General features: G+C 42.3%; 1 protein-coding gene and 1 pseudogene across 1 annotated transcript; one reads left to right on the top strand and one right to left on the bottom strand.

Annotated features, from left to right (window-relative positions):
* The first annotated feature begins 1,490 nt into the window (after positions 1-1,490).
* Positions 1,491-20,103, top strand: LOC112671308 (nicotinamide N-methyltransferase). Its single transcript, XM_025465470.3, has 3 exons — positions 1,491-1,827; positions 2,596-2,803; positions 19,629-20,103. The coding sequence occupies exons 1-3, from the start codon at positions 1,674-1,676 to the stop codon at positions 20,059-20,061; spliced, it is 795 nt and encodes a 264-aa protein (XP_025321255.1). The 5' UTR covers positions 1,491-1,673; the 3' UTR covers positions 20,062-20,103.
* On the bottom strand, positions 16,546-17,263 carry LOC112671471 (60S ribosomal protein L7-like; annotated as a pseudogene).
* Positions 20,104-27,425: the final 7,322 nt, after the last annotated feature.

Genomic DNA, 27,425 nt, shown 5'->3' with positions numbered 1-27,425 from the left:
GACTTTTGAAGGTCCAATGGTTGTAGTCATCCGAGACATTTGGTCTGTTCCATCTAAGTCCCTGTGATGAGCAGTCTTACTACCACATAGATCTCTTTTACTACCCCAACACTTACTGGGAAGTATCAATGATTGACTCAGACTGGACCAGGCAGACAGATTTCTTCTCTAAGGAATGGGATTTGGACAACAAAGACCCATTTGGCCAGCTGTGAGGAGGTGGGTTAGAAGATTCTGTAAGGTCAGGTGCAGAGACCAGCATTTGGAATGGTCCAAATGGAGCTGTGTATAGTGGATGAGCAAAAGAAGTCAGTTTGCAGAGAATCAAGGCCCCTAGGAAGACAGAAAGAGATAGAGAAAGACCAAGAGAGAGGGAGAGAGAGATTAGCTCCCTAATGATTTTCTGGTTCAGGAGACACAGTTAGATACCCTGCAATGTGTTTCCACTATATTCTCCTATTAATAATTCCTTTTTCACCTGAACGGCTTTGAGTGAGTTTCTCTGCTTTGTAGCCAGATGTGGGCCCTTCATAACTCATCACCCATGGAATATAGAGTACTCAACTGTGAAACAATATGACAATAGTCAACTGATCAGTGTTTTGAACACCTACTCCAGTGTTTTGAACACCTACTCTGTAGATGTGATAGGTGGGGGGCTGCAGAGAGAACTGAGCCATAGTCCTTGATCTCAAGGAGTTGGTGGCTTAGTGCATCATTCACATAACAGTTTAGTTTGGGAGGTAAGATTGACACAGACAAAACCAGGAACAAGTTTTGGTTGTTCAAAAAACCAAAACATGAGTGTTTTTTTGAACCCAAAATCAAGGATTCGGCAGGATGAGCTAATTCTAAGGGCAATGTGAGTCCAGAAGAGGGAATATAAAAATTCTTAAAGAAAGTGGAGCACTTAAATTTCATCTTGAAAGGACCATCAGGATTTGAATGGATTGAAATGAGTGGGAAGGCTTGGGGAGGAGGCGGTTTCCAGATGCGGAGGACTGACAGTTGCTGGGAGCTGTGGATGCCCAGAGAGGAGAGCCAGGGGTGTGCAGAGCATGAGGAGAGGATTATAGGACTGTGGCTTGCCCAGACATTGGAGGGAGCCTCATCCAGGTTTTTTAAATTGCTCTTTCACCCCCTCTCATCTGCGATTCCTTCTTTATCCAACATTCCTTAGCCCTAAAGACATTTCCTAATCCTCTTCTTTCTCCTCCTTTCTTTATGATTGTTAAATTTAAACCATTCTTTGTGGCTCTCTTTTGGGAGTATCATTACAAGAAGAATGATGGTGCTCTGGGGAAATGACCCACCTCTCTAAACTTAGTGGTTCTTCTATGAGCTAAATGATTTCCCGGATGAGCCCAGATGGTTCCTCCCGCACTTGAACTTCACCCCTTGGCAGAGAATTGCATGCAGCTCATGTCCCTCCCCTTCCTGCATGCACTTCTCCTAGGCTCCCTTGCCCAAAAATTTCATCACCTCCTAGAATAGCCAAAAGATTCTTGGTATATTTCTGTTAGTGTTTAACTGATCATCTGTGTCTAAGGGGTGGGTTGAACTAACAGAAGAAAGATTGAAGCCTGAGACTTAAAAAGACAACTTTTGCAGGGTGACTCCCTGGGTTCTGGAGGAGAGTGAGGGAAGGCAAGTGGGCACAGGAGGGAGCCACAATGGAATCTAGCTTCACCTCCAAGGACACTTATCTGAGACATTTTAACCCTCGGGATTACCTAGAAAAATACTACAACTTTGGGACCAGACACTCTGCGGAAAATGAGATTCTCAGGCATCTTCTGAAGAATCTTTTCAAGATATTTTGCCTTGGTAAGTTTGTGTGTTATCTGTGTGTCTCCCTGCCAAAATGTGAGGCATCCCAATAGTGTCTTAGTGCATGGCTGGGGTTGTGTGTAGTCATTGCTATGGGACAGCCCTTCTGGCGTTACTTGTTTATTTAAAGAGGATGAAAAACCACTGTTTTTTGGTATGGACATTTTACAATTTATAGAGTGCTTTTATATGCATGATCTCATTTGGGTGTGCAAAGGGAAACCAGAAGGCAAGAGTTCAGTCCTTGAGTCTACATCAGTGTGCTGGGTGACCAGAGCCAGCCATTCAACCATGATAGGCCACTTAAGAGAAGGAGACTGTAATACTAATTCCATTTCTAATGCAAAGGAATGTTGTGAATGTGCAAGAGATTTAAAAAAAAAAAACCTCCCAACATATGAAGGTTTGGATGCTTTTTGGAGAGAGACATAACAATTCAATTTGAAAACAATTTTAACTTTCCCCAGGAGTATTCCTTAATAGTTTTTTACATATTCTGTGCAGCAGTCTTTCTGCATCAGGGGTCTGTACACCAGATGTAGACCTCTTCTTCCTTCTTCTACACCTAAAGTTACCCCAGCAACATGCCTCCAGCCCAGACTGTGGAATACAAAACGCAGACATGTTTAAAAAAAAGATTTTGAGGGAAGAGGAGTGAGTAGAGAGATGGGCTGTCTCAGGGGCTCTCTCACACAGTTCCAGCAAGGACAGTGCATCTCAGCTCTGTCTGCATTCGTATGATACCTTGTTCCCCCTCTAAACCAGATGGCGTGAAGGGGGACCTCCTGATCGACATTGGCTCTGGCCCCACCATCTACCAGCTCCTCTCTGCTTGTGAATCCTTCAAGGAGATCATTGCCACCGACTACACCGATCAGAACCTGCAGGAGCTGCAAAAGTGGCTGAAGAAGGAGCCAGGGGCCTTTGACTGGTCCCCAGTGGTGACCTACGTGTGCGAGCTCGAAGGGAACAGGTAGAGAAACCGGGGTCTGCTTCCTGGCTTTCTGACAGTACCTGAGTGACAGTTCATTTTTCTGAATCAAGAATTATCCTTAGAGTCCAAGTTAAAAAGCAGAGGGAACAGAGAGAGACCAAAGAGAAATCCAGAGGGGGAATAAGAGGTAGAGAGAGAGAATGAGACAGAGAGGAGTGGGAGTGTGCACTTGCACATGCGCACACCAGAACAGCAGAAGACACAGAAGAGAACTAAAGAGATGGCCATGGAGCCAACGGGAGACAGAACCTTCCCAGGCCAGTGTGGGGGTGCAGTGTGCAGGCAGGTACCCTGGGATGGCGATGTTTAGGACAAGTTTAGGAAAGAAGTAAAATCGGCTCCTCACCAGCAGCTTTTGGGGGTCAGGGCTTGCCCCCAGCACGGTCCTCCATCCAAGTGCGGGGGGCTCTGCTGTGAGGGTAGCTAATGCTGACACCACCAGAGGCAGTAAAAAGCTGACTAGGCTTTTGGACCTGGGATTAGCAGCATAAAGGAATGATCTGAAAAGAATGTGTTACTCACCAGCCACAAAATCAGAGCTTGACATACTCACAGCTAATGATCAGCATCTTAGCCTACCCTCGTCTACAAATCAATTTGTGCAAATGAGCCTTGTTTCAATTATTAATTTCTCTCCGCATGAGAACTTGTCAGTAGCCTACTAGACAGAGGTGGCCAGTTCTGCACTTCACTTTCTCTTTCTCTTGTCCCCATGTCCCTCCATCCTCTGGCGATTGCCCCGCGACGGCTCAGCCCAGTGCCGCTGTCCCACGCAACTGACGGTCACTCCAGCAGCAGAATGTCTTTGCTGCCATGCATGTTGCTGAGGCCCCACAGACTCCTTTGCAAACTGTATTAAAGGACCACTTCCATATTCCTCTTCGGAGCCTGCTGGCCCGTCTGCTACTTCTTATATGCTCAGTTATTTCTTCCTTTCTTTTTTTCCCCTGCTCTTATTGTTTTTTGGTACATTTTCCCTATCTTTCTCCACCCTCTTGCCCATGGTTTACTTTTTACATAATTCTCCCTTCCCCAGCCCACCTCTTCCTGTATTTGTACCCCCACCTTTGCTCCTATATTGTACTTCTCTGTGTGGCACAGCATCCTCTGTCTTGCCTTGTCTTTTTGTTCACGATGGGAAAGCATACCTATTTTGTTTTTTTGTTTTTTAAGATTTATTTATTTTAGGGAGAGAAAGAGAGAGAGAGAGAGAGAGAGCACACATGGGAGGAGGGGCAGAGGGAGAAGGAGAGAGAAACTTAAGCAGACTTGCAGTGAACCCAGAGCCTGGTGCTGGGCCCTATCTCAGGACCCTGACACACAACTGAGCTGAAACCAAGAGTCAGAATTAACAGACTGCACCACCCAGGCACCCCCAAAGCATACCTATTTTTATTGAACCTATTCCTTGCTTTGGCCAGGAAAGAGCTCTGACTTCCCAGCAACACAACCCCCCTTTAAGAAACAAGTGCTGATACTTTTTGGATCTTGGTTAAAGGAACCAGCATTTGTTCATTTATTTAATGAACCAAGATACAGCATGTATGATGTGCCACATGGTCCTAACTGCTGGGGTAGACTGGTAGACAAGCCTCGAGTCTCCTAGACCTCATATCAGGGAAGGCAGGCACATGTCAGATCATTTAGGGCTTTGAGGCCAGGCTAACGATCCGGTATTTCAAGTGTGATGAGAAGGCATTAGAGGTGTAACCAGGAAAGTGATGTGGCCCCATTTACATTTATGAAGATCTCTTTGGCTGTTGTGTGGAGAATGGGGGAGAATGAGAGATGCAGAAAGGAGACACTTTAATCCAGGTAAGATAAGATGGTGGCTGGAGGGTTGGTTGGTGATGGAGAGAGGAAGGTGATTTTAAGATAAATTATTGAGATAGACTGGATAAGAGTTGGTAATGATTGGTCATGGGGAATGATGAGAGAGAAGTCTCAGGGATGACACCCATGTTTTTCAACTTGAACAACAGGAGGAGTGAAGTAATATTCTGGAATCCAAGGGATAAATATAAAATCTTGTGATATTAACATGTCCCTAAGGAGTATGTCTACCTCCATACTCAATACTCTTCTTCTAAATGGTCAATTTATTTTTCTATAAATGCACTTAAATTCAATTCTCATTACTTCACCAAATGTGCTCATCCTTAAGTCAGATTCTCTTCTGAAACTAATTCTACAGGCTGCTTTTATTTCTTTAACCCCTTCATTTTCTTTTCATGGTCTGCTGAATTCTAGCTTAGTTAGAGTATTCTAAACTCCATATTTGTTTTCTTACATGTTGCTACACTGTCTTATTGATAGTCAACATGGGTTGTCCGATGCAAGTTATCAAGGTGACTTGTTCTTTATACAATTTCTTATACTATAGAGGTATGAACAATAGTAATTTTATATTTTGTTTCTCAATTAATGTTTTTGCTACGTGCAGAGTCGCTAAACTTCCACTGGGTTTATGCTTTTATCCCTTTTACCAGGGAAAGTAAGTCTTGAAATCAGATAGTGTAAATCCTCCAACTTTGTTCTTTTTCAAGATTATTCTGGCAATTTTAGTGTATACACACACACACGCACATAATATATTTAATTTAATATATTTAATTGAAGTATAATTAACATACAGCATTATATTAGTTTCAGGCATGTAATATAATGATTCAACAATTCTATACATTACTGAGTGCTCATCATAACTGTGCTCTCAATCCCCTTTACCTGTTTCCCTCATCCCCCCCCTCCCACTTTCCCTCTGGCAACCACCAATCTGTTCTTTGTATTTAAGAGTCTTTTATTTGTCTCCTTTTTCTTTGTTTGTTTTGTTTCTTAAATTCTACATATGAGTGAAATCATATGGTATTTGTTTTCTTTGTCTTACTTATTTCACTTAGCATTATAACTTCTAGTTCCACCTATGTTGTTGCAAATGGAAAGATTACATTTTTTATGGCTGAGTAATAGTCCTCATAGTCCACATAATATATATGTGTGTGTGTGTATATATATATATATACACACACACACATACACACACTCATATACCACATCTTCATTATCTGTTCATCCATGGATGGACACTTAGATTGCCTCTCTATTTTGCTATTATAAATAATGGTACAATAAACATAGGGATGTATGTATCTTTTCAAATTAATGCTTTGTTTTCTCTGGGTAAATATCCAGTAGTGGAATGACTGGATCATATGATAATTCAATTTCAATATTTTGAAGTACCTCCATACTGTTTTCCACAGTGGATGTACCAACAGTGCATGAGGGTTCTTTCTTCTCTATATCCTCACCAACACTTGTTATTTCTTGTCTTTTTATTTCAGCCATTCTGACAGGTATGAAGTGATATTTTATTGTGGTTTTGATTTGCATTTCCCTAATGATTAGTGATGTGGAACATGTGTTCATATGTCTACTGGTCATTTGCATATATTCTTTGGAAAAATATCTGTTTAGGTCCTCTACCCATTTTAATTAGATTGTTTCTTCGGTGTTGGGTTGTATAAGCTCTTTATACATTTTGGTTATTAATCCCTTATCAGATATGTCATTTGCAAATAACTTCTTCCATTCAGTCAGCTGCCTTATTGTCTTGTTGATGTTTCTTTCATTGTATAAAAGTTTTTTACTGACACTATATTTTGATATAAATTTTAGAATAAACTGGGGTGCCTGAGTGGCTCAGTCACTTAAGTGGTTAAATGTCTGCCTTGGGCTCAGGTCACGATCCCAGGGTACTGGGGTCGAGTCCCCTGCTCAGTGGGCAGTCTGCTTCTCCCTCTCCATCTGCCCCTCACCCATTCATGTGCACAGGCCCGCACGTGCATGTGCTCTCTCTCTTACGAAATAAATAAAAGCTTTAAATTTTAGAATAAACTTGTCAATTTCTTTCAAAAAAGACTGCTGAGACTTTGTTAGTGATCTCTGAATTTACAAATTAGTATAAGAGAATGGACATACGGAATCTGCAGTCAGCATGATTTCTATTTATTTAGAAATTCTTCAGTTTCTCTCAGTAATGTTTTGTAGTTCTCATATTTTGTATTTATTTTGTTAAATTTTCCTTATGTTTCATTTTTAAATTATTGTTAATTGCTTTTTTAATTTCAAATTTTAATAATTTGTTAGTATATAGATATACAATTGATTTTTATATACTTACCTTGTGTCTTGTAACCTTGCTGACTTCACTAATTAAGTTTAGTAGTGCTTTTTGTAGGTCCCATAGGTTTTCCTATGTACACTCTTATCTGCAAATAAAAATAGTTTTACTTCTTCTATTCAAACTATATGCCTTTTATTTATTTTTCTGGCCTTATTACACTGGCTAGAACCTCCAAAACAATGTTGAATTGAAAAGATGAGAGTGGACATACGTGCCTTTTTCTATATCACAGGAAAAAATGTTCAATGATTCATTGTTAAGTATAATATTAGCTATAGATATTTCACAGATATTCATACTAATTTTTTATCATACTATTTTTTTTCATACTATTTTTTATATTTGTAGTTTCTTGGGAGTTTTAAATCAAATGTTGAATTTTGTTGATATTTTGGAAATTAATCAAGATGGTCATATGATTTTTCTCCTTTATTCTGAAAATGTGAATTGTATTGGAAGATTTTTGAATGTTTAAATCTAATGGCACACACCCATTGTTCATGAAGCAGTATCCTTTTTATGTATGAGTGGTTATGATTTGTTAATATTTTGTTAGGGATTTTTCATCTATGTATATGAGGGATACTGAGCTATAATTTTATTTTCTTATCATATGCTTAGCAGATTTTAGTATCAGCATGATGCTATAGTCATGTAACAAGTCAAGATATGTTTCTTCTTCCTTTATTTTTTGAAAGTGTTTGTGTGTTAATAGTATTATTCCTTCCTTAAATGATTAATAGAATTCACGAGTGAAGATACCTATATCTGAAGGTTTTTTTCATGGGTATGAAGTTTTAAAAATTCAGAATAATATCTTTTATTGGTCATGTAGCTTTTCCATTTTTTCTTTGTTTTGATAAGCAGTATTTTTCAAGGAATTTATCCTATTCATCTTGGTTGTCAATTTTATTGTCATAGTTTTTAAAAAATATATATCTATTATTTGGCACACCTGGGTGGCTCAGTGGTTGAGTGCCTGCCTTCAGCCCAGGGCATGATCCTGGAGTCCCGGGATCGAGTCCCACATCAGGCTCCCTGTATGGAGCCTGCTTCTTTCTCTGCCTATGTCTCTCTCTCTCTTCCTCTCTCTCTCCCTCTCTCTCTCCCTCTCTCCCTTTCTCCCTCTGTCTCTCATGAATAAATAAATAAAATCTTAACCCCCCCACCCCAAACCGACATATCTTTATTACTCTTTTAGTGATCTTCCTTCTTTGATTCTTGATATTGGTAATTTGCCTTTTAAAAAAATATCTTGATCATCTTGCTAGAGATTTACCAATTTTATTAATCTTTTTGAAGAACTAACTTTTTGTTTTGTTGATTTTTTCTATTGTCATTTCCAATAGTGTTGATTTCTGCTCTTACTTTTCTTATTTTCTCTCTTCCATTTACTTTAGTTTTTATATGCTCTTCTTTTTCCTGCTTCTGAAGTTAGAAGCTTAGATAATTATTTCACACATTTCTTTCTTCTAACTTAGCCATTTAAGGCTATAAATTTCCTTCAGAACTGTTTTAGTTGCATCTCATGATTTTTGATATGTCATATTTTTACTATTATCCACTTCAGCATATTTTCTTATTTTAAAAAATTATTTATTTATTGTTTGAGGAAGAGAGAGAGAAAGAGAGAGAGAGCGAGCAAGCTAGAGGCAAGGAGGTGCAGAGGAAAAGGGAGAGAGAGAATCTTAGGTAGACTCTTCGCTGAGTGTGGAGTCTAGTGTGGGACTTGATCCCACAATCCTGAGATCATGACCTCAGCTTAAATCAAGAGTCTGATGCTCAATTGACTGAGCTACTCAGGTGTCTTACTTCAGCATATTTTCTAATTTTCTTTGTGGTTTCTTCTTTGACCTGAATTATTTAGCATTGTGTTCCTTAATTTCCAAAAATTTCAGGATTTTCTAGATATTGTTATTGGTTTCTTTTTTAAATTTTTTTTTTTTAATTTATGATAGCCACAGAGAGAGAGAGGCACAGAGACACAGGCAGAGGGAGAAGCAGGCTCCATGCACCGGGATCCCAATGTGGGACTCGATCCCATGTCTCCAGGATCGTGCCCTGGGCCAAAGGCAAGCGCCAAACCGCTGCGCCACCCAGGGATTCCCTTGGTATTGGTTTCTATTTAAATTTTATTGTAGTCAGAGACGGATTTTATGGTCAGCATATAGCTTATTTTGATTATGCTTTCTACACTGAAAAGAATGTATATCATCCTGTTGTAGGTATAGTTTCTATAAATATCAATTATGTCAGGTAGATTGATAGTATTTTTCAAATTTTCTACATGATTTTTTGCTTATCAATTACTGATAGAAGGTACGAAAATCTCAAACTATGATTATGGATTTATCTCTTGTTCTCCATTATTCTGTCAACATTTGCTTCATACATTTTGAAAAGCTTTGTTACTACCTGCATATCTTTTTAGGATTATTTTGTCTTCTTGATTTATTGACCATTTCATCATTAAGAAGTGTTTCCCTTTACTGCCAGTAATACACTTTGTCTTGAAGTCTACTTTGATATTAATATGGCCACATCAACCTTCTTTTTTTCTGTATTTTTTCTTTACTTAAATTCAATTTGCCAACATACAATACAATGCTGCTCATCAGTGCTCATCACATCATGTGCCCTCCTTAATGCCTGCCAGCCTTCTTATGCTTGGTGTTTGCATGTATGCTTGGTAGATAGCTTCAAAGATGGCTCCCAATAATCTTCACTTCAAATATTCATCTCTTGTTTAATAGCCTTTCCTTTGCTGGCCATTGGATTTAGAGACTAGATTCTTTTTTTTTAAAGATATTATTTATTTATTCATAAGAAATGCAGAGAAAGAGAGAGAAAGGCAGAGGGAGAAGCAGGCTCCATGCAGGGAGCCTGATGTCGGACTCGATCCCCCCACCCAGGGATCCCTAGCGACTAGATTCTAACAAGTACAATGCAGCAGAGTACTGAGCATCAATTCTGAGATTAGCTTACAAAAAGATTATGGCTTCCCTATTAGATATTCCCTCTTACTCACTTGTCTGGAGTGAGCTTGGAAGCAAATTACCTCCCAGCTGAATCTTCAGGTGAGACTGAAGACATGGCCAACACTCTACCTCATGAAGGACCTTGCACCAGAGATACTCAAATAATCTGTGCCCAGATATCCGACCCAAAGAAACTGTGAGATAAATGTTTGTCATTTTAAATTGCTAAGTTTAATTTATAACGTAGCAATAGATAACTAGTAGACAAGGTATATCTTTTTCACCTCTTTTTTTCAACCTATGTATACTTTTATACTTAAGATGTTTTTCTTGCAAGTAGTACATAGTAGCTCTTGATTTCCAATCCAATGTGATGATTTCTGCTTTTTAACTGGATTCTTTAGTTCACTTACATTTAATGTAATTACTGATAATGTATGATTAAGCCTAATCAATCATCTTGGTATCTATTTTCTACTTGTCTCATATATTTTGTTGTTCATTTGTGCCTTTGTTCCTGCTTCTCCTGGGTGTAATAATGTTTGGTATTCCATTTGTATAAATATAAAGATTTTTAGTATTCCTTTTATCTTCTCTGTTGACTCTTATCTTTTCTATTGGTCTCTTTTGTGTTTTGGGTGAGTATATATATATATGTGCATGTATGTGTAATTTTTCTAGAAATTTGAGTATGTATTTTTAAAAAGACTTTATTCATTCATGAGAGACACACATAGAGAGAAAGGGAGAGACACAGGCAGAGGGAGAAGCAGGCTCCATGTAGGGAGCCTGACGTGGGACTCAATCCCCGGACTCCAGGATCACACCCTGGGCCAAAGGCAGGCACTAAACCACTGAGCCACCCAGGGATCCCTGAGTATGTATTTTTAACATATCTATTACCTCATGAACAATGTAGGATTTTACAATGGTATAATTCTTTTAAACCACTCTAGCCCCTTATGCATCTGTCATATATTATACTTTATATATACTATAACATAATACATTATTATTATATTTGCTTTAAAAAGTCGGTAGTGCTTTTATTTTTATTGCTTTATTTTTTATTGTGGTTAAAAAACACATACCATAAAATTTAGCATCAGAATTATTTTTAAGTATGTAGTTCAGTAGTTTTAAGTATATTCACATCAGTCGGTAGTATTTTATTTATTTATTTTTTTAAAGATTTATTTATTTATTCATGAGAGACTCAGAGAGAGGCAGAGACATAGGCAGAGAGAGAAGCAAGCTCCATGCAGGGAACCCAAGGTGGGACTCTATCCCTGGACTCCAGGATCATGCCCTGGGCTAAAGGGAGATGCTCAACCGCTGAGCCACCCAGGCATCCCAGTCAGTACTATTTTAAACAAAATATATAAAACCTTTTATATTTATCCACATATCTGTCCTATCTCGTATTCTTCATTCCTTTCTGCAGATCTAGACTTCTATCTGACATCACTTCCCTTCACCTGAAGAACTTCTTTTTTTTTTTTTTTTTTGAAGAACTTCTTTTAGTATTTTTTTTTTCTTTTAGTATTTCTTAAAATTCAGGTCTGCTGGAGACAAATTCTCTTGGTTTACCAATGCCAGGCAAGAATCAGTAATTTTTTCTTTCTCATAATATGAGGAACTTAACAATTTTTGACACCCAAAGTCCTTCTGGCATCTCTGTTGCCAGTGTTTCTTGTTAAAATTGGAGATTTTAATTCCAAATATTGTAACTTAAAGCATCATTCTCATATTTTCTTTCAAGATAAGTTTGGATATTTGCTTTCTGTTTGTAATCATATTTGCAATTATGTGAACATTTTAATTTTATGTTCATTTTAGATGATTTTTCAAGTTGTTAAGTTTTTAATTCTGATTAATTTTTGGTCCATTGAATAGGCCTTCAAATGTTTCAAGAAGAACACATAAGTGACATTTTCTAAGCCCATGTATATTGGGAATGTGTTTTTGTTGCCTTTACACGTGAACAACATCGTAAAATTGTTTAATATTGCCTAAATACTTCTCCATTTTCCCCCCCGGCATTTAGTAAGAAGTTGAGAGGCTACTTTCATATGCCATTGTAACCTATAAACCTTTACTTAGAATTTTACGCTCGCTATAACCTTCATACTGAAAATAATGTTCTTCAAAATAAATGTAATTTCAAACCTCTTTTTTATCTATTGACTATGTGATTCTACAGAATGAAACTGGTATTAACTAGGGGGAAAAAACCCTGTAACTGTGAGGATTTGGGCAATAATATTTATTATTAAATAAATAAGGAGTTTCCCAGGATTAATAAAATTTCTGGGAAAGTTTATAAAAGAGTTTTCAGTCAGCCAGACAAAATACCTTTCTGAGGTCCAAATCATATGTCAAGAAGGCTTTTAGAACTTTCTTCTCAATTTCCCTACCTATCACAAGCTTTTCCATCTCATTCAAAAACGAGCCCTTAAAATCTAGCAGGATACTAAAAGCATTGCTTATCTCAAGCCAGAATTGTCAGCTTGTAACACTTGGCTCCTGAGAACCTGTCCCTTCCCAATAGCTGTTAGAGTAAGGAACTGTATTTTTGGCAGTAAAATTCTACATTTTCACTCTTATCCTTGTGCTAGATCCTGTGGCTTCAACTATTTTGAGAATGATAGCGATCCCATTCAACTTATGTCTTTCTTGCATCTTCAAGTACCTCTATCAGCCCATAACCTATTTCCTCTGAGATTATTTCTTCTTTATCTGAAGCTATTTCTTGTGCTGACTGCTGCCAAAGACAATTTGAGCCATCTCCTGTTTCTCTGCCTTTGGAGTGTGACTCATACATTTAGATACCACTCATTTTTAAAACTATCCAAGAAGTTGTAAGACATTGGTACCAAATTCTGGCTTGACATTATTTATTTATCAAGTGAGAGAGTCAAATGCTAAGATATAAATTATTATACCATGAGCCAAGGGAAATGAGCTTTTACCTTAAGAAATCCTAGGAACAGCACTGATGTACCTCTGGCAGCACATGGCCTGCCTTGCGGTCCTCAGACCAAGCAGCTTCCATATCACCTGGGAGCCTGTTAGAGAATGTAGGCTCTTGCCCCCCCCCCCACTCCCCACCTACACAACCAGATATTTGAATGAGATTTGCAGGGGATTGTATGCATTTTACAGTTTGAGAAATACTGGTGTCTAGAACAGAGCTTCCCAACAGATACACCACGACATGCTAGCGAGTGGGAATGAGTTACATGGATGCTCTGCAAATTCTCCTCAGCCCCCAGAGCAGCCAGGAGGGGTTTGGAGATGCTGGAGCTCCTCCTGGATGCCTCTACGGAGAGCAGCTCCTCCACTTGCCACCTCCTGCCTGACATAAGGAGGCTTAAGCACCTGTAGAGGTGAAGTAAATGTTCTCCATACAAAGATTCTCATGTCTATTTTTTAAAATGTTTTATATATATATATATATATATATCCTTTATATTGTTGCCCAATATAGACACACTTGTGCCACATTTGTCCCATGAAGCTATTGAACTTCCCCTAATCGGAAGCATCTCTGTATTTTCCTGTCTTGTAAAAGATTGATATTCCTTCTGACATCAGGATCTTGATGGTCTTGGTGATTGTTTCAATGATGCCTGGGAAAAGTTTCTGCCTTTTAAAAGCATGACTTTCTCATAGATGTTCTCCTTGCACTATCCCTTGGGGAAAATGCATAGGGTGGGCTGAGGAAACTTCACCTGGCCATTTCCTTCAAATTGTAACCATTTCTACTGGTGTGTCTAAAAGTGCCCCAAATAGAGCTATGATCCTCCCCAATTTGCTCCATTTCTGGTATTCTCATCTCCCTGGGGGTTGCCATCATATAATTACTTGAACAAGCCAGAAGCCTAGAAGCCTACCTTCTTCCTCTCTGTCATAGTCCATGACCAGCACCAAGTTCTATCCATTTTACTTCTGAGTTTCTCTCAAACCAGTATATGTCTTCAGTATTTTCTATCCAGGATATTTTCCTGGTCCAAGCCACTATCCTCTTCTTCCTAACTGGCTTTCCATCTCCATTCTTGTCCCAAAGTGATAGCTTCAAAATGTAGATCCGATTGCACCACTCCCTTCCTTAGCACCCCTTCATAACTTCCCATGGCTTTTAGGATAAAAAGCAAAATTCTTAACATGGTCCCCAAAACCCTGTCTAATCTGGCACCTGCTGATCCCTATTGCCTCATTTTCTACCATGCTCTGCTTTGTTCCCGAGATACAGCCTCATTTGGCCTTCTCTCCATCTTTCATCCTACCACATGGCCTTTCCACCTGCTATTTCCCCTTACTGGAATATCCTTCTCCCCTCCCTACTCTCCATGGCCTAGTGAACTCTTGTTTATTTTCTCTCTGCCTACCTGACTCCATTTTGGAGCTTTCCTTGATACTGGACTTCCAAGCTGCCAACATTCTTTTGTTAGTGCTATGTCCCTCTCCTTCCAAGAGTTTATCGCAATATTAATTTATCATTTTTGTGGACGATCATTGGATTAATTCTTTCTCCCCTCCGCCCCAGCCTGTAATCACCATGGGGAGAGGATCTGTTTCTCATTTGTTCTATCTTGGGTCCTCATTGCTCAACACTCTTCCTGCCACATCACAGAGGTTCAAAAAATTATAAAATAAATAACTGCATGCATTTTGCTTCCTAGCCTGTCCCTCCTGAAATGTCTGTCTTTTACCTGATTTGGCTGTGGCCAAAGGTTTACTAATTATTATTCCTGGCTTGTACAGTTCTTACATTGAAATCTAAGCTTATGTAGCTTTCTGTATCCTTTATACATTTTGCCAGTTCTCCCTCAGGAGGGCCTGCTGGAACCTCTGGGGATGGGGCTTTAGGGGGTGAGTGTCATTGAAAGATCTCATTCAGGGACTTCTGGTCCACTGCTGCCCTGCAGAAGGGGGGCGGGGGGAGCCTCTTCTGAACCTTGGGGTATTGTCTTGGGGTGTGGGAGTACGCTCTCACCAAGTGCTCTTCCCAGGAGCCCTACTCTATATCCCTTCTCCCCTTACCTCCTCACCTCCCTCAGGCTTCTGTGGATTGCATATTTACAGAGGAAATAGCTGCCCTTTTTTACATACTGATGTGTTGGAAAGAGTAGATCTTCAGAACTAGAGAAACAGTCATATTGCTATTAGCTTCCTGTAGAACCGCCTAACACTTTTCTGGTGTATGTTTATGCCCTACTCCTTGAGCTGACCATGTAGCTGAACAGTAATTGCCTGTGTCTCCGGGCCAGTCCATTTCCCTGCAGGCAGGGGGCATGGTGCAGGTGCTGAGAAGCTCTGATGTGGCATCTGTGCACAGCTACTTGGGCTACTGAGTTCCCCAGCATTTGCTGTGCACCCAAGGATCAGCAGGTCTCTATCGCAGTGGGTGTTTCCAGCCAATTTCCTTCTCAAATTGGCACATTCTTTGTGAGCTTTCTAGATTTCACAGTGTGTCTCCCTATTTGGGAACAATTTCCATCATCAACTGACTGGCAAGGACTAGTTCTGTGGTAAGGCATGTCTTTCAAACAGTTTAACACACAATAGGGCACAGAGGTCCAACCTGCTTCTGACGTCATTACTTAAATACACATGCCCACGGTGTTCCCAAAATAGAGGATCATCTTGAAATGTGTTCAAAAAAAAAAAAAAAAAAAAAAAAACCATGTTATCACTCCTTCAGCTTTTTGTCTACACTTCTCAGTTATCCATATGTGCAGATAGGTCATTTGAATTTTTCTATTCTATATTAATTTACTTACTCAAATCTGTGTTTCACAGACTTCCATAATGTTCCATTGTTATTTTTTTATTCTTAAAATATTCTGTCAAATCATCCTTGTTCCAGGAGGCTGAATGGTAGCTTTGTAACTGACTTCCCTGTTTTTAGAATGACTAACCTTCCCTGTTTGCCCAGGACCAAGAGGGGTTTCCAGGACCTGAGATTTTCAGTGGGAAAACTGGGGAAGTCCAGACCAATCAGGACAAATTGGTCACCCTACTACCATTTTACCCTAGATAGAGAAAAATAGTAAACCCAACCAAAGGTAATTATCATTCCTTGTCTATACTGGTCTACTGGCTGGTAGGAATTCCCTGAAGCCAATACCTTGCTAAGCTACTTTTCTTTCTCTCCTTTGTACAACAGCTTCCCCAAAATAAAATTACCATCACATATGATTCGCCCATCTGAAGCGTGCAGTTTGATAGTTCCTAGTATACTCATGTAGTTGTGCAATCTTCACTCCAGTTTTGGAACATTTTCATCACTACCCAAACAAACCCTGTACCCATTGGTAGTCATTCCCATTTTCTAGATCCTGTCACTGCTGGCAACCACTGATCTGCTTCTGGTCTCCAAAGCTTCGCTTTTTCTGGACATTTCATGTAAATGGAACCATATGATATGTGGCCTTTTGTTTCTGGTTTCTCTCACTTAGCATCATGTTTTCAAGGTTCTTCCATGTTGTAGCATGAATCAGCACTTCATTCCCTTTTTTTTTTTTTTTTTCTTTTCTGAGATCGACTTTATTTTTGTTTTTTCCATTTGAAAGCAGTCATTGATTAACTGACCAGATTACAAAAATAATCATGGTAGATACCTTAGTTCATCCTTTTCATAAGCCTATTGATCTGGTCTTCCCTGTCGCCAGCATCTCCACCTTCTACAAAATGAGTGGTCTTTTTCTTCATTCCACCACGTGGAGAAGATCATTTGAAGGGCCATAAAAAGTTATTCGCTTCTTTGAAACGCTTTCCAATGGTATAGATCTCATGACTCAGATCCTCCATGCAGATGATGCCATATTTACCAAGAGATCGGGGGATGAATGTGTGACCGGTCAGGGCAATTCGCTTCTTGTTGATCTTGCCATAACCACGCTTGTAGATCAATTCATTCGCTGACTTCAGGTTTGGGACCCCCCCCCCCCCATGCTATATATGGTTCCACAATCCTTAGCATGTTACCTGGAGCCTGTTGAGCTTAACAAAGGTTCCATTGAAGATCTGGCGAAGGCAAAGAAGCTGCAACACCTTTCAAACCTTTGGGCTCACACCACTGATACCTCTGATCCTGATGACAAATGCCAATTTGGGTTCTGCAGGCACATAGAAGTTGCCACCTTTTCTCGCCATCCTCGCCGTTCGAATCTCAGTCCTGTACATCTGCCTGTATTCCTTGTGGGAAGGCTGAGCTTTTTCAAAGATAAGCTTCCTCCTTGCCTTTCGAAGCATCTTTTGTGCAAACTTTTTTTTTTAATTTATTTTTATTGGTGTTCAATTTACTAACATACAGAATAACACCCAGTGCCCGTCACCCATTCACTCCCACCCCCCGCCCTCCTCCCCTTCTACCACCCCTAGTTCGTTTCCCAGAGTTAACAGTCTTTACGTTCTGTCTCCCTTTCTGATATTTCCCACACATTTCTTCTCCCTTCCCTTATATTCCCTTTCACTATTATTTATATTCCCCAAATGAATGAGAACATATAATGTTCATTCCCTTTTATGACTGAATATGATTCCATTGCCCAGGTATACCATCCTTTATTTATCTCTTCATAGGTTGATGGACATTTGGGTGGTCACCATCTTTTGGCAATTCTGAATAATTACTCATGTACAAGTTTTTTTTAAAACAGATTTTATTTATTTATTTGGCAGAAAGAGAACATAAGCAGGATGAGCTGCAGGCAGAGGGAGAGGGAAAAGCAGACTCCTCACTGAGCAAGGAGCCTGACTCAGGGCTTGATCCCAGGACCCCAAGATCATTACCTGAGCTGAAGGCAGATGCTTAACCCACTGAGCCACAGCTCATATATAAGTATTTGTGTGGATATATGCTTTCATTTCTCTTGGAATTCCTGAGTCATCTGGTAACTCTATGTTTAACCTTTTGAGGAACTTCCAGACTGTTTTCCAAAGTAGCTGGACCATTTTACATTCTTACCAGCAGTGTATGGAGGTTCCCATTTCTCCGCATCCTTGCCAACACTTGTGACTGTCTTTTTTATTATAGCCGTCCAAGTGGATGTGAAGTGGTTATCTCATGGTTTGATTTGCATTTCTCTGATGACCAAAAATTTTGAGGTTTTTTTTTTATGTGCTTATTGCTAAAATTCTTTTTAAAAAAAAAAAAGATTTTATTTATTTATTCATGAGAGACCCAGAGAAAGAGAGAGGCAGAGATACAGGCAGAGGGAGAAGCAGGCTCCATGCAGGGAGCCCGACGTGGGACTCGATCCCTGGACTCCAGGATCGCACCCTGGACTAAACTGCTGAGCCACCCAGGGATCCCCCTTAAGTGAAAAATTATACCGTAAAGGATATTTATAAATAGCTGATTATGTGCACTGGGCTCAAGATTTTAACTAAATACTTAAATAGGATGTTCACAACTAATTGCTGTCATCTCAAATCATTCTATGTGGAGGTAAATCTCCAAGTTTTATTTAAACCATTGACTTTTCCTTATGACCAGAAGTGGTCCCAGGGCAAGTCCCTCTCTCATCTGCTCTGATGTTGGGCCAGCCTCTGCTCTCTCCATCAAGCCTTGCTGCCCAAGAGGCTGCCTTCTTCTGGAGCCAATGGACAGTGTAAGCCTGGATTTGCACCGCTGGTGCTCTGTTGGTAGACTTCCTCAAAGCATTGGATATCCAGTCATCACTCCTATCATTGGGCTCTGTGGCCTTCTGGGCACTTTACATACTCAGTCTTGCTTTTTTCTTACCTCTCTGATTTTCTGCTATTGTTGCTCCTTTTTTCTTTCTCCAGTTTCTCCTGTGCACTCTATCTGCTCATTTAAGTTCGCTCACCTGTCAGCTTGTTCCTTCATGCCTCCCTACCACGTTCCAAGGCACTCTATTCCACCTCCGGCCCTCGCCTTCTGTGCCTCTTCCACGCACTGGTTTTCTTCCAGGGAACCCCACTGATTTTGCAGAACAGGTTAGTCTTCTGAGCAAGACTACCAGGAACATGACCCCCTTGAGAAAACACACTCTCCATCTGGAATGTGTTTCTGGATTCAAGAATGGCAACTAGTGGTTCCCTTCTTTCTAGAGGGGCCCTGGCCGCGGTTCTGTTGTGGTTTATCCACTGCTTCTGTAAAATGTCTACAGATGACCCCACTCCCATCCCTGATCAGCAGCTATACAAGAATACTATTTCCACATTTTAAAGTCATCATTGCCTAATATGTATCAGTCAAATGGCTGCTATGTTACAGTTCGGAAGAGGAGACAAGTATCATAATTAATAAACAAGTAGCAGCAGCAGCAGCAGTAATACTAGTAATAATAATAAATGAGGCAGGCACTATTCCAAACAGTGGAGGAAGAACCATTTCGGTCCATGGGAGAAGCGGGGTTTGGTACTCTCATTATCATTTTCACGTTGTCACTCACTTCGTGAAGGGATTTAGCCCCACACACGGTAACATGGTCACATCTGTATGCCAAAGTGGTCCTTCATTTCTTCTTTCTCCGTGTTTACCATAGGGGTGTCCCCAAGGACATAACATTTGGGACAGCACTGCCATTTTCAGCCCTGACCAGAGAGATCCTGGTTCTCACGAGCGTAGGGCGGCAAGTGGTATTTGTCGGTTTGTGTCTTTCAGAGTCAAGGGGCTGGAGAAGGAGGAGAAGTTGAGGCGCGTGGTCAAGCAGGTCCTGAAGTGCGACGTGACTCAGAGCCGGCCTCTGGGTGCCATGTCCCTGCCCCCGGCCGACTGTCTGCTCAGCACCCTGTGCCTGGACGCCGCCTGCCCAGACCTCCCCGCCTACTGCGCGGCCCTCAGGAACCTCGGCAGCCTGCTAAAGCCGGGGGGCTTCCTGGTGGTGGTGGACGCCCTGAAGAGCAGCTACTATATGATCGGGGAGCAGAGGTTCTCCAGCCTCTGCCTGGGCCGGGAGGCAGTAGAGGCTGCGGTGAGAGAGGCCGGCTACTCAGTGGAGCGGTTTGAGGTGATCTGCCAGGGTTATTCCTCCACCATGTCCGACAACGAAGGGCTTTTCTCCCTGGTGGGGAGGAAGCTGAGCAAATCTGTATGACGCTTTATGGTTGCCATTAAAGCAATTCCTCTGCCCGGCTAACTTTGGTCCTTGGTTCTAACTGCCACGGTCATTGTGCTGAGTCCACTGGCCGGGCCCAACGGCTCATCGAGGCCAGGGTGGGCGCAGGTCAGGCGGAGGAGGACACTTGGGTGACCCCTCCTCGGGGCTTCCTATGGGTGCTGGTGCTGGGAGGACACAAATTGGGCAAATGGCACATCCAGTCTTCACTGCCCATGACTGGAAAAGAAGACCTCGCTCCTCTTAAGCTTCCCGGTGATGGGGGCTCACACACACGCCCACAGAGCAGTGTCTGCAGTGATTAGCTCTCTTTCCTGGGGGGCCCGCTGCCTCCTTCTCTCTTGGGAACACACTTCTCCTGTTCCTCAACCATTGCCTTCTCTGTGGGCCCCATCCTCTCCTGGGATCCACAGGTGTCACCACCACGTCTGGGTCAGGGAAGGGCCATCCCCTTGGCTCCTGGATCCCAAGTAAGGGGCAGGGCCTCTCGTACTTCCTTTCACACACCAGACCAAGGCTGTGACTTCTCCCTGCGAGAAGTTTAGGAGTTAGAAAGAGAGGTAATAGGCACTGTCTTACGGCTGCTATTAGAAACAGGTATCTGCAGAGCTCACGAGGGTTCTGGAGGGTGACCTTTTGGCCTAGGTCTTGGGGAAGCATCTACTTGGAGTTAGGTTTACTTGCCCATGGCATGTCTGCCTTCTCTGGTTCCTAGGCCCCATTGCTATGATGTTCCAAAACAGAGGTAGACAAACTATGGCCCATGAGCCAAACCCAGCTGCTCAAGCCTGTCTCATGAGGTTTTACTGGAACACAGCCATGGCCATTCATTTATGTATTGTCTATGGAGGTTTTTGTGCTCTGAAGGCAAAGTTGACTAATTGTGACAGTAACCGTAGGTATAGCCTGCAAAACCTAAAACATCTGTTATTTGGATATTTATAGAAGAAGCTTGCCTACCTCTTCCCCAGAGAAAGGAATGTCCTCATTCCTCAGGTCTGAGGCCTCTCTGGTCTCTCATCCCAAGATCTCCCACCCCCCAGAGTTATAGACAGTGGACATCCCTACTTCTTGCAGTGAGATTCCTTCCTTCCCATTGCCCTCCCACATGCCAATCTGACAATCACATCAGAGCCCAAGAGTCTATTATCACACATGTTTGTTCATCTGGTTGTGTAGGACCATCATGTCACAATACAGTTTCTGTCCATTTTCAGGATATTTTCAGTTGTTCAATATCATAGGACGTTCACATGACAATTTCTAGAGATTCCATCCTGAAGGAACCTGACAGGCCAGTCCAGGCTGGATGGAGAAAGCCAAGCCCAACTCCATTCCTCTAAGCAGGTGGGGATGACCAGGCCTGCGCATCCTTTCTGCAGACAACTGCTCTTGAGAAGAGCTCACTTAACTTCCCAGGAGCCACTAAGGCCACAAAGAAGCAAACAAGTTTGTAGAGACAAGACTCTCTCAAACTCAAGTGCCCAGAACAAAGGCCACATATTCTGAAACTTCAAGCATTTTGCACAACTGGATTGCCCGGTTTAAAGGGATGCTTTGCAATCTCCTTTAAAGGCAAGCTTTAAAATAATAGGGCTTCTGCTTTTATCTATGAAAATTTGGCAAGGGTGGGCCGGGGAGGGAAAGTCTGAGACCAGACTGGCAATAACAGTTTTACAAGGCACAGCCCCTTAGCAGACACTCTTCTGTGATTTTTCCCTCTAAGGTGACATTTATTATATTGCATTATAACTGTCTTATTTTCTGTTTCCCCACTGAACTGTGAGCCTCCTGGGTTTACATTTAGATTCCCCAGTGCTCTGGCCAGACATGGTCTGGACCCTGGGGACAGAGCAGCGAGTGGCAGTTGTGAGAGCCTTGTTCTTGGGAGTTTATGTTCTAGGAGAGAAAGTGGGGGATAAAGAAACAAGTCAATAAATAAGGTACTTTCTGATCAGGACAGAGCTGTGAAGGAAATAGAATAGCATAATGGAATGGAGACTAAGTAACAGAATATCTGTTTTAAATGTTAGAACATTTAAAAACGTTCTAAACAGTACGGGTTTCCCAACAAGAAATCCAGAGGTAGGTTCTTCCAGGACATGATGGTGACTCGACAGCACCATCCAGCAGCTGGCTTCCATCCGTCTTTCGCTCACCTTTGCCTGTGAGTGGGGTTTTTCATGAGAGGAGATCTTTTTCATAAGTGCCCAGCAGGGATCCCTGGGTGGCGAGCGGTTTGGCGCCTGCTTTGCGGCAGGGCCGATACTGGAGAAAAACCCCGGGAGAATCCCACATCAGCTCCCGGGCTGAGCCTGCTTCTCCTCTGCCTATTCTCTGCTCTCTCGTCTCTTCTGTGACTATCATAAATAAAAAAAAAAAAAAAAAGAAGTCCATTCAGCTTCTACATCTTATTAACCCAAATGGAGTAACATGCCCACCTCGAGACCAATTACGGATAAAACCAGAAAGAACAAAGGGCATATTCCTTGATATCTTTAAATGAAGGAATTCTTAGATGGCAGCAAAGAGGAAAAAAAGGAAACCTACTGATTAATGGAAGTAGGCCATCACTTACAATTATTATCTGTCTTTCAACGACAAAGATCATGCTGTTTTCAAATTCTGGCTCTGCCACCTAGTAGCGTATTCTCCTTGGGCAAGTTACATAACCCCCTCGTGCTTTAGTTTTCTCAATTGTAAAATGAGATTCAAAGTAGAATTTCTTGTCAAGAGAATACGAATGAACTGCTACATATAAAGGACCTAGAATAATGCTGAGTAGTTGATACGCCTGTAATATTTATTTATCAGAAGCTATAATTCTTTTCTTCATCTTTGATACTAGTTGCCAAAGCTGTGGAGAAAAGACATCTTGATCTCTACGCAGGAGAGAAAATTCTAGTCCTGGGCTGCAGGCATGCAGGCTCTTTTCTGGCACTGCCTTCAGAGGAGGTGTGATAATACTCTGTTTCCATGCCACATGCCAATTCCTTTCTCATTTAAGCCATACATTTATTATTTATTTACAACCAGGCAGCAAGAATGCAAATGAACCCCCAGTGTCAGCTGGCTCAAGGGTCCCCATCTTTGCAATCACAATACAAACACCCTCAGTGCTTCCAGATACTTCCTAAGGTAGTACTGCAAACTGCAGCAGCAGTCCCCACCCAGAATCTGCCCTGGTCAGCCTCTCCTGCACAGGCTCTGCTGCTGCTGGCACACGTCCCCAGCCTGTGAGTGCTGCGGCGGGGATAAGATGGTCTGTTTAGAGAAAGAAGGTGCTCCTTGGATGCCTCAGAGCCAGGCTGGTGTCTTCCCAGAGGCTTGGGGAACACTGTTCCCCAAGGTAGGCAAACTTTTCCTGCAAAGGGCCAAATAGTACATATTTTTGGCTTTACAGGTCATGCTGCCTTGATCCCAACTACCCTGATCTGAAGTTATCACAAAAGCAGCCACACACACACACACACACACACACACAGAGCACAGCCATGCACAATATGCAAATTAATGGGTGCGGCTGTGTTCCACTAAAACTTGATTTATAAAAACAGACGGCTGGATGGGTATGGCCCAAAGGTGGTAGTTTACTCATTCCTGATCTAAACCCTGAAGCATTCGTGTTTGTGTGCACAGTTTTACAGGGTTTCTTGCAAACATTCTAGTTCTAACACTCAGTCTTACTGATAGGAGTTCAGACTCAAGCCAAGAGGCTAAAAAGGGAATAGGAAGATTTTCTCCATTCTCTATCTCTCATTCCTCTCTTCCCTGTTGCATCCCGCAGTTAGGACTCCTTCCTCCTGCCCTAGGTTGAAGGCATCCAGTAGCTGCAGCCAGATGAAGTCAGTCACCCCAGTATTTTTCAAACTGCAGGTTGTCAGTCATGAGTGGAACACCAATTTCATCAATAAACATTTGAAAAAATAATAGAGACTAAACCAGAAAACAAAATCCCAGATAGTAGCAGTTCATATAGTATTATTTTGTGAGGTTTTCTTTTCAGTCTTGTAAGACAATCATGTACGTATATATCACCATAAATATTTGTTTACTGGATTATGATATAAAGTGTATTTATTACTGCAGGTTGTGATCAAAGAAGTTTGGAAGCCCCTGACTGTACTCTGGGCTTCTGGGGCTCGTCTCTGGAGGTCAACATTTGTCTTTCATACAGAGGTGAAAGGTGTGCTCTCTTTTCTTAGAGAACTGCAAGTCATAGGGGAAATCGACAGGAAAACAGTTAAAATTCATTACGATAAGAGCTCTGAGAAGAGTAAGCACCGGGTGTTTTGGAGGGGGGATGTCAAGAAAGGTGGCATTTACTCTGGGTCGTGCAGGCTGAATCGGGGTATGTTTGGCAGATGGGAAAGACAAGGCAATCTGAGGAACATCGTGTACAGGAGGCATGAAATGACTCCTACTATCATGTTCCTCACAGATTTGTTCTCCAAGTGAAGTCAGGACCTAAGCAAACATTTGGCTGCTGAGTTTTATTTGCTTTCCCTGAAATCAAACAGACCAACCGAGTCACTAGCAAACACTGAGTAGGGGTCACTCTGGTACTAACTTATAAATCTCTTTGACTACTGACCCAGCGCAAGTTTTTTTTTTGGTCCACTTTCTGGGAAGTGTTCAACAGTTTCCCCTGAGCCAACTTTTCTGATGCAGGAAGACGCAAGTCTGTGTGTAATGTCCTGGTCAATGACCGGGGAAGAGAAAGCTATTAAAAAGGTTGTTCATCCATTTGGTGTCGTGCAGCCTGACCAGCCCGGCTTTCGTAATTCCCATCATCTGGCTGTCAAGAGTAATAAGAGGAGATGCCCATGATATGACTTACTAGGCTGATCTTTAAAAGCTGTGACTGTCCCCTCTAATTTTAGCCTCAGCCACACTAAGACTACGAGGAGACCATTAAATCTTATGGAGTCTTGGAGGAGGTGGGAATAGCTCAGAGCCGGGAGACAGAGTACCTGTGTGAATCTTAGCTTATCACTTGATTGCCATGAAAGCATCATTCCACCTTTCTCAGGCTCAAGGCCCTTCTGTAAAATAGGGGTGATAATCATTTCTCAGGGTTATTGAGAACCAATAAGATACCTGTGAAGACACTTTGTAACCTGTTAAGGGATATATAGCTACTAGATTAACTTTGATACCCCTTCTAAGGAAAGCTGCTCAGTCACATGTTGCTAAGTTCATTAAGATTCCCTTCATGAACTGAGTATGGCCTTCAAAAGCTCTTTAAAAAGCTCTTCAAAAGCTCTTCATCATGTCATTGGGAGACTCCAGCTATGACTAGGGAATCCTGTCTTGCATATGCATTGTACCTAAGTCGGCACCATGAATCCAGTCTTCTTCATAGCTGTTTATTCATTCCGTAGACATTTATTGTGTCCCTATTATGTGCCAGGCATTGGGCTTGGGAGCTAGGGATGCTATGCTGAAGGTGACACAGATTCTGGCCTCATGGGACTTAGATCCCATGAAGGAGACCAGAAAGTCGACTATTCTTAGCTTTAGGATAAGTACTAGATATTCTGGATCTTTATGGAAATCATCACAAAGAAAAACACCACCGTGAGCAAAATCATTGAAGCTTTTTACATCACATTTTCCAACAGAAGCAGTGACTTGGCCTTCCCAAGGCTCTCCACCATCCCCTCTTCTGCTTGGTGGCCAGTTTGGCCCTGAAGGGAGATGCTTTCCTTGGCTGCGTGGTCGCCAGCAGAGGGCGCACGTGGCTCTTTTCAGAGACCTTCATTTCTGAATTTGCTCACTGATACAGCAAGGAATTTAAATTGGGTTAAACCTTCCCAAACAGGAAGCCTCTCCAGAGTATTACCTTTTGTATGCTCCACGTATGAGGCTGCTAGGGAAAGGCGAAGGGAGAAGTCAGCCTATTTTTCTTTAACAAAAAATATGTATAATTATTTTTATAGATACATATATTTAAAACTTTCCTTTTCAGGTCTATACACAAAATGCTAATTTTAATAAAACCGCACAGAGGCTTTTGGAAAGATTAGCATAAAAATGTTGAATATTCGGTTATGCGGTTAACTCACCATCATCTTCTATTTCCTGTTTATTCAAAAAAAGGAAAAAGAAGTTTTTGTGCTTTTTCAAAACCCAGTTTTTTAATATTTAAAATGAAGAAATCTTTCCACAATTGCTGGCCAAACCACAATACTTAAAACTTTAATTTTTACGTTAGTAGTGTCTGATGAATTCAGGGGACCAGTTAGAGTTGAATTTTGAACCGTCCCCATATAATTGGGAGTTAATATTGCCTTTGTTCTGACCTGAGTGTTAAAGATCAGGAAATGATTTTGACCCTGTTTGGTTATTAGGTCTTTCTCTATTTAATAGAGAAAAGCTTTGTTTTTTTTTTTTTTTTTTTCTTTTTTCCCTGCAAAGAGCTGTACTGTTTCACTTGGTTCACAGCTTGGGCGAGGACTAAAAGGCTACCTAGGGGCTGCAGGGAGAGGCTCACGCAGAAGCCCCCAGAACCGGGGCGGGGGGCAGAGGGGCCCCTCCAAGGCTCCGGAGGCTGCCGGTCCGCTGCAGGGAGAGCCCCTGGAAGGGATGCTGTGCGGCCCGGCCCGCCGAGCTCAGGCAGGTGCACCCCATCTTCCCGAGGAGCCTCACCTGCTCCTCTAGGTTCTCTGGCAGGTCCCGAGTCTACGCGGGCACTGCCCGGGGCTTGCAGAGCCACGAGGGCCTGCTTCTGGTTCTCCCGGGGGTTCAGGGGTTTGCAGGGTCCGTCCCGGGAGGCCTCTGCTCGTCCTGCGGGAGGGCGCGGCCGCGGGGCCGGGTTTGCACCCAAGGGCTCCCGGCGACCCGGCGCTGGTCCCCGGCCCGCTCGCGGAGGAAGTGGCCTCGGCGTGCAGAGCCACAGCGTCGCGGTGGAAGTAGAGGCCCAGGCGGAGGAGGGCAGGAGGCCGGCAGGTGCAGGCGGACCCGGCGGCGGGCCGCGGCCTCCACGTGGGCGGGAGGATCCCGGGATCCCGGCAATCCCGGAGCTGGTAGCGGGTGGGCAGTAGGGGCTGAGCTCGGGAGCTGCTGCGGCCTGGTCCCCGGGGCAGGGGGTTGGGGTGGTCAGAGGCTGGGAGAAGGGGCGCCCCTCCGTCTCTTTCCTCCCAACACTGTTGCAGCAAGAGATGGGCTTGAGGGACCGCGGGGCGCATTGACCAGAGAAGAGCTTTCCAACATTTAAACAGGAGAGGAGTTAGGAACCGTAAACAGTTTGTCTTCTGAAAAATCAGCAGTGCCAGGACCAAGTCACTTGGAAGCCTACCATGCGGATGACTGGTGTTCTTAAGAGCAGGGGTGTGGGATCC

This window comes from Canis lupus, chromosome 5 (genome assembly GCF_003254725.2).
Source record: "Canis lupus dingo isolate Sandy chromosome 5, ASM325472v2, whole genome shotgun sequence".
Lineage (NCBI taxonomy): Eukaryota > Metazoa > Chordata > Mammalia > Carnivora > Canidae > Canis > Canis lupus.
Note: the sequence above shows the minus strand (reverse complement) of the source record. Positions and strands in the feature narration are given on the sequence as shown.

Coding starts and splice junctions, on each gene's coding strand:
- LOC112671308 (XM_025465470.3), top strand. CDS start 1,674: ATGGAATCTAGCTTCACCTCCAAGGACACTTATCTGAGACATTTTAAC. Junction 1,828..2,595: donor TTTCAAGATATTTTGCCTTG/GTAAGTTTGTGT, acceptor CCTCTAAACCAG/ATGGCGTGAAGGGGGACCTC. Junction 2,804..19,628: donor TGCGAGCTCGAAGGGAACAG/GTAGAGAAACCG, acceptor TGTGTCTTTCAG/AGTCAAGGGGCTGGAGAAGG.